Source organism: Hibiscus syriacus, unplaced genomic scaffold, assembly GCF_006381635.1.
Source record: "Hibiscus syriacus cultivar Baekdansim isolate YM2019G1 unplaced genomic scaffold, ASM638163v2 tig00112217_pilon, whole genome shotgun sequence".
Classification (NCBI taxonomy): Eukaryota; Viridiplantae; Streptophyta; class Magnoliopsida; order Malvales; family Malvaceae; genus Hibiscus; species Hibiscus syriacus.
The window spans coordinates 463,464-471,581 of NW_024063270.1; the positions used below are offsets into that span (position 1 = coordinate 463,464).

The 8,118-nt window shown below is 36.7% G+C and overlaps 1 protein-coding gene across 1 annotated transcript; it reads left to right on the forward strand.

Moving 5' to 3' along the window:
- The first annotated feature begins 5,250 nt into the window (after nucleotides 1-5,250).
- Nucleotides 5,251-6,051, forward strand: LOC120175871 (fasciclin-like arabinogalactan protein 14). The gene has a single exon (XM_039182423.1). The coding sequence runs from the start codon at nucleotides 5,251-5,253 to the stop codon at nucleotides 6,049-6,051; it is 801 nt and encodes a 266-aa protein (XP_039038354.1).
- The last annotated feature ends 2,067 nt before the right edge of the window (nucleotides 6,052-8,118 follow it).

The window sequence follows — 8,118 nt, forward strand, 5'->3', positions numbered from 1 at the left end:
TCTGTTGTTGCTAGCACTTGGTGACAGCCTGTAATTTTCATGTCGTGAGGGCTTCAAGGTAGCAGTAGTAGTGACCAGTTTAAGTGATTGAGATAACTTCCCAAATGTGGCAGCAACTGGAATTTCAACAGTGTTTCCTGCAAAAGGAAATATATTTTCATTAAATATCACATGTCTGGAAGTGTAAACACGCCCATTGCTTGCTAAGCACTGAAATCCTTTGTGTTGCATGCTGTATCCCATGAAGGTACACAGCTGGGATCTAAATTCGAGTTTGTGTTGAAGAAACGGCCTTAGATGCGGGAAACACCTGCATCCAAACACCCGCAGTCTACTGTAGTCTGGTGTTTTCCCATGAAGCATCTCAAACGGAGATTTGTCGAGAAGCACCTTTGATGGCAGTCTGTTAACAAGATGCACTATGGTTTGAATAGCATATGACCATAATTTAGTAGGCATGGAAGCTTGTGCAAGCAATACTAAAGCCATCTCCACAAGGTGTCTATGTTTTCGTTCCACTACTCCATTTTGCTCGGATGTATGTGGGCAAGTGAGGCAATAAATAACTCCAATTTTGCTTAATTCATCGGACAGAGGAAGAAATTCACCTCCTCAATCAGTTTGGAGAGCTTTGATTGTTCCTCCGAATTGCATAGCATCCAGCTTTTGAAATAGTCGAAAGGCAGTTAAAGCTTCAGCTTTTGTTCTTAGCAGATACAACCATGTGAAACATGTGGCTGCATCAACAAAGGAGACATAAAATCTGAAGTCATTAGACGATATGTGTGGAGGTCCCCACAGATCAGAATACATGAGCTCGAATGGTTTGTTGTAAACACTGTTCGAGCGAGGGAATGTTAACTTGTGACTTTTACCAAGGTGACAAGCAATGCAATTCTTATTAACATCATCAAGTGTTTTTACATTGATTTGTTTACAAATTTTAGCAAATGCGTCAAAAGCTGGATGTCCCAGTCTTCTGTGCCAGATTTATGAGGTTGTGGAGGAAGCTATAGCAGTTTATGCTTCAACCACACCACCTTTGCATTGAGTTCCACTTGCTTTAAAGGTATACAGTCCATTGCACTCTTCTCCTTGCAGCAAAATTGTCTTGGTGACTTCATCTCGAACATAACACGTGTTGGCATGAAATTCTAAGTATACACTATTATCCCTAGCAATCTTGGAAACAGAAAGCAAGTTTTTTGTTATTGCAGGAACATGCAGAATATTACTTAAGGCCAAGATTCTAGTGGAAGCGTGTAGTTCAGCCTTACCAACCAAATGGACTGGTAGATAGTCACCACTTCCTACCATCAACTTACCAGGGTTGTTAAAGGTCGAGAGATGAGTAATCGAAGCTACATTGGAGGTGACATGGTGCGTTGTACCGGAGTCAATTACCCACTGGTCTTGGCCAGCAGACGCTGCATGTGCTTGGCCTTTCACAGCACTCCTGTTATCATCAAGATGCGTGTTGCTATGGTTACAATATGTACAAGCACTTTTACCATTTCCATTTACGGTATAGTACGCTTTTGAAGATTCAAGACCAGACACATGATCATCAATTGATATGCCAGAGAAATCCTCATCAAATCTGTGCCAACATTGGCTGACAAGATGACCAATCTTGCTGCATAGCGGACACTAAACTCTAGGCCGTGTTTTGCCTATACCATGAGATCTCCCACGCGTGTAAGACGAGTTATTAGAACGAGACTGCTACCTTTCTCGGTTTTGATAGGAGTCAGCCTCGCCCTTGCCGTGTGCAAGGTTAGTACTGATAGGCAGAGAATGGGGGTTGGCAATCGAACCCTTCAAGCTGGGTTTCAACATCAACAAGCATCGTGCATATGTTATCAAGGGACAACATGTTACACATGGCAGATATAACAACAATGAAAGGTTGATATTCCCTTGTGAGGCCTTTGAGGACACTTGCAACATGCTCGGATATTGATACCAGACTTCCACAGGAGCTCAAGGCATCAATAATCTCTTTCACTCGTGTGAGGTAGGTTCTCATGTTGTCTGTTCCTTTCTTGAGAAATTAGAGCTTGTAATGCAAGATCTTAACGACAGTAGTAGAATAATTGGCAAAGAACTGCATGACTTTGTTCCACACTTGGGCATATGACTCAGCACCAACGAATTGTGGAAGTAAATGAGGGCTAACAGTTGAGAGCAACCAAGACGCCAACACACTGTCTTGAGCCAAGAACTCTTCATGTTCTTCATTGACACTCGCAACTCCATCTTCACCAACCACTATTTTTTGAGGTGGCAGCATTGTACCGTTCAACATTCTTTCAAGGTGATGACTCCTTACTGTGAGTAGGACTTGTTGCTTCCACGGAAAGAAGTTGGTTTCATCGAGGACGACGTTCACCCTTTTGTTGGTGAACACTTTAGTGTTTCTTGACAAGAACTCCATTAATGTGGCTGTTGAGGAGGTGCTGTGATTCATAGCAATATGAACAGCGAACAAAAACAAATCAGCAAGCCATAACAGCTTCAGCGAAAGGAAAATGGACCAGGACCTTTTTGGCAAAAGATACCATGTTGAAAGAGCTCAAAAACTCTTATAATCGACAAGAACAGTTTAGGAAAATGATAATACTTCTCTGTGTTTTCATTAATCATATACACTCCTTATATAGCAATCAAGATTACAAAGCCTTATCAAGAATACAAGCACTCAACTAATCGTAACTGCTCTAACAAACTCAAACTGATTAACAGCATTAATTGCTGCAACTTCAGAGACTGCAATCTGTTTCACACGTGGCTCAACATGAACGTTAGCTACTGCCGAGTCACGCACGAGCACATCTGCACGAGCACATCATCATGCTCATACTTCAACATGCACTGACATAGGCATCTCAACGCTTAAATGTATCATAGAGGACCCTTAATTCTTAAACTGGGAGGAGTTGTTTCAATGTCTATACATCCAACGAAGGATTCCCGACACTATTTTGGGTATTGAAAAAATGGAAAGAGGTGTCTCTATGCTTAAACATGTTGTGAAAGATATTGTCGTGTATGTTCATGTAAGCCTATAGTTTAGTTGTATTGTTATCTTACTTTTTACAAAGCACGCGATTTCTAAACTGGACAGAGTTATTTCCGCACTTATATTTGTGCCAAATTGAGGATTCTCGATGTTTTATTTCCCAAGTTTATGGTCTAGACGTTTTATTTGTCTTAATCTTTGTAATGATTAGATAGACAAATTTCAGAACAGACATAATTGTTTTTACGCCTGTATATCATATATATAGGATTCTCAACGTTTTGGTGGGAAGTCTGGGTAATTACAACATCTCAATGATTTGCAAATTTCGATTCCTATAGTCTTAAAAGGAGGCATCTAAACTCTATTAGGTTGGTAAAGAGATTACAATACAATATCTATAGTCAAAATGAGGCAGAGGCCTCTCTACACCTAGAGAGGAGGCAATTCGACACCTTTAGAAGAGTCTGGTTGACAGGCGAAGGCATATTCTCCCAGAAGCAACAGGAAAATCTAAATTTCTCCTTGATAAGCAAAGGAAATTTTTAAATTTAACGGAATTGTTTCCACGCTTATATATATATTCTGCGAAGGACTATTAACGATTTGGTGGGTTATCTTAATTTTGACAAAATTAAGGATGAGTTATATCTAGGTTAGTGTTCCTTCCCCGGAGGATTCTCAGCACTTTGTTTCTTAATTTTGGTAAGATTAAATAGGGATGAGTTATATCTAGGTTAAAGTTCTTTCTCCATGGAGGATTCTCAACATTTTGTTAGGATGATTCCTTATTATTTTCAAAGTAATATCGGACGGAATCATCTCTAGTCTCGTGTATATTTTCATGCGAAGGATTCTTGACGATTTTGAGAATGATTTTTGCATCTTATGAAGGTAAGGACAAGTTTCTTCGACCTTAAAAAAGATGTCTCTACTCCATTGGATCAATGAGAATGTCACAATATTGACAATGCTAGAGAGGAGGTCTCTTCGTTCCTTTGGCCATGAAGGAGGTAACGTGACACTCTCAAAAAATGTATGATTGAAGGGAAAAGGCTTCTTTGCCTCTATAGAAGCAATGAGTAGGTCTATATCCCTCTTGTTAGGATAAAGGCATCTAAACACTTGTAATAATAGCATAAATATTTATATTATTGAGCAGAGACATCCCGACACGCTTTAGAAGATATACGAAGTTGTAACAGCTAAAGTATGAGGTAACTCCTCTAGTATAATATCATGAGCTATGCGAAGTCATCTCAACGCTTTCGAGTGAAGGCATCTCGACATTATATGATGTGACAATAGAATAATTCCTATTGTCAAAACGGAGGCATCTCGACTTTATCAGTCGATATAGAAAATGATTATAATATTAGATTTTATTATAAATTTAGTTTTTATGTAATATAAATTATATATTATAAAAATAATACTTATATTAAAAACTTAAAAAATGAATTGAACCTAACTTGGGTTCGGATCTTGATTCTTAAAATCAGAATCCAATCCATATTTTAAACAAGTTTAATTCTTTTATCAAACCTATTTTCCAAACTTAATATCCTTACTAGCACCTTTTCAAAATTTTAAATCAACCTTCGAATTTAGATATATGAACAATTCAACCTTTGTACATCCGTAGTTTCTTTAGTAGTCTATGATAATTATAATTAATATTTGTTTATTTTTTTAATAAATTAACAATGCACACATAACCTATAGACACAACTGTTCGAACTTAAAATATTTAAAAAAAAACAATATTCCCTTATTACTAAAGTGACTTGATGAGTTTTGTACATCTATATTCTCAACTATGAATATCCAGTATAATTGAATGCAATTTACTTTAATAGTATAGTATAGATATATGAAGAGCCAAGATATAGACTTTATAGCAGGATATGATTTGTAGATCGAAGTTTAAGGGCTTTAACAGATTGGTAATTTACTATATTTGGTAAGTCAAGTCCCTGAACCGGTGTGAAAACAAACCGGCATTTGTTTTTTTACCAAATGAAAAGCACCCACACATTTACTATCTGCTCTCTTTGTTTAACTGACCAAAACTGAAATCCCACTTTTTAGGGCGAAATAAACTCAAACTTAACAATATAGGCTTGAACTGGTATAACCATGTCTTGTATATAAACCCTTTCTTGTACCAATGTTTAAACACCAACTACTTCATCTTTCTCAAATTACAAAAAAAGAATAAGTTTCCAATGTCTTCTCCAGCTGATGCGTTTTTCTTTACCTTTTTGTCTCTCTTATTAGCTTCTGGCGCTGCTAATTTAGACATTGGCAAGACCCTGAGCGGCTACTCGGAGTTCTCCGACTTCGTCAACATGCTGAACGAAACGGGCGTGGCGGATGAAATCAACAACAAGGAAACCGTCACTGTTCTTGCTGTTGCGAATGGTAATTTGGGTGGACTTTATGGGCAAACCACGGAAACAAAGAAGATGGTCTTGAGCGTGCATGTTGTGCTCGATTACTACGATGAAACCAAGCTCAACAAATCGCATTCCAAAACAGCAAAGATTCTCACCACGCTCTATCAAGAAACCGGGAAAGCCCGCAGTCAGGTAGGGTTCTTAAACATGACCAACACCGGCAATGGTACAGTGATATTTTCATCTTCATCTCCGAACTCTCACCTCGAAGCTCAACTTGTTAAACAAGTTACTTCAAAACCTTATGACCTTTCAGTGCTGCAAATCGATAATCTTATCGATGTAGCCTTGGTTTCATCTTCTCCGGCTAACGCTCCCGCATATGCTCCACCTCCGAGGAAGGTCCTAGCACCGGCTCCTACACCTAGTCTTGACGAAGTGGACAACGGAAAGTCTCCGTCTCCATCCAAGACTAAAGCAAGCGAGGCATCGCCGCCTGATGCTGATGCTGACGCTCCTGCAGGTGGTGATGAGAAAAAGTCTGGTGCATCTGTACCTTGTGGGGATTATTTTTTATCTACCATTCTTATGATTTTCACTTGCGCTTGTTTAGTGCTTTCGATGATTTGAGTGGATGAAACAAGAGGAAAAACTTAGGGTTCATTAAATATTTGAATTTTTTGTCTTGTTTTCACTCTGCTATGTGAAAGAGATTTTGAGGATGGTCGGGTAAACAAAGAGAGATTAGAGTGAGGAGAAACAGTTCAGAAAAGAAAAGAAAATCGAATTGGAAAACTAAATAAAAGAGGAAATGAATTCGGAAACTCCCTTTTCTTTATATTCTTTATATTGATTGATTTTTTCTCCATAGGAAGATAATTATTAAAAAAAATGTCTCGTTGAAAACCTTCCGAATTAGCTCAATCTATCGACAGAGCAACCACCATGCGCTGCAAGGCCATTAACTCTTGCCAGAGGATACGAGGCCAACCGACTGCAATTAATCCCACCGAGCTTTGAATAGATTAAGACGGGACAATCCTTGTTTTGCAAGCTGAACTGTCAAGACATTCCCTTCCCTCGAAACGAATACAAATTTAACGCGTGGAATCTTTTTCGATAAGCTATTAATCTCGTCAATATGATCCCACCATCGCCAGGGTCTCAAGGTCATGGAGCCAATCCAATTCAAGACTGTTTGTGAGTCTGATTCTACAACCAAATTCCAAATACCATACCATCCAATTGCCAGGAAGAGTTCCATCGCTATTTTAATTGCTGCCAAATCCGTTAGATCCGAATTCAATGCTTCAACAGGCCCTGAGATGATCACTTTTAGGTTACTGTTGTTGTCTCTTAATACCCCCCCCCCCACAACCTGCTGCCGACTCCTTGAGAGCTCTTGTCGCAACCAATTATTGGGCGGAAAACCGATTATCGACGTAGTTTGAAAATGATTATGAAAATTTATGGGTTGTTTTTTAAGGTGCAGATAATTTTAATAAAACATTTTTGTTTTATCAAAAATACCTAATTTTAGTCTGCGAAATCAAAAATCGGGTTCGAGAGTCAGTTAGGCGTAAGAAAATATTAACACACTCACAGCTCCCAAAATTCGTACCTAGTCAATTACCTTATATTTTAAAATTGGAAATTGTGAGTTTGAAATTTTATTTAATTTTAAAATCCACTATGTATACAAAATTTAAAAAAAAAAAGATGTTGAATTGCCAAGACCAATAATGACCACCCCAGGCACAAGCGGAAGCTTCGTTTGATCCAAATAAATGGACATTGCCTTAATTATTTAAAAATGAGATGCACGGTTTTGAAAATGATGTCAATTTACTTCGGGGATTAATAGTGGTCACCCCTAAGCAAAGATAGAAAATACACTATAAATCTCCTAATAAATTAACATTGTCTTGATTTTAAAATCAAATGTAATCAAACAATTTATTATTAAACCTAATTATACTAGTGGATTAATTGAGGCAATTTTCTAACTTAGAGTATCAAATTATGAAATTTAAAGAATTTAGGGGACTAAATCTAAAAATATAGGCTTTAATATTAATCCTAATTTATTTTAATCAATTATTAAATTGAATACTTGAAATGCACCCTCAGACGTTAATGTGAAGGTCAAATCAAGATTCTCCTAAATTAAAGGACTATAAAGTGAAATTAAATTAAAGTGGAGGTTCTAATTATTAATCCTAATTAATTATGACAATTGAATAATCAATTTGGAACCTCATGCATTAATGTGTGGACCGAATCGAATTATTCACCTAATTAAGAAGTTTAAGGACTAAATTGTAAAGAGTCTAATTTTAAACCCTAAACCCTAAAATCTAAATATGTAATAAGGATTAAATCTAAAACTAAGCAATAGAACCAGGACTACATTAAAATACAATAAATTAGAAGGCATAAATTTAAAAGATTGAAAAATGAATTGATATGCCAATAAATTGATAATACTATTTTTTATTTATTAATAACAAAATTAATTAAAGGACTAAAATAAAAAAATAAAAGATTTAAGGACTAAATCTAAATAAACATAAATAGAAAAACAGTAACCAAACAGAAATAAATGAAAATAAAATATTCAAATTAAAACAAATTTAAAAATGAATCTAGTGACCAAAAATAAAAACACGACTAATTTTTAGTGGCATAAACATAATT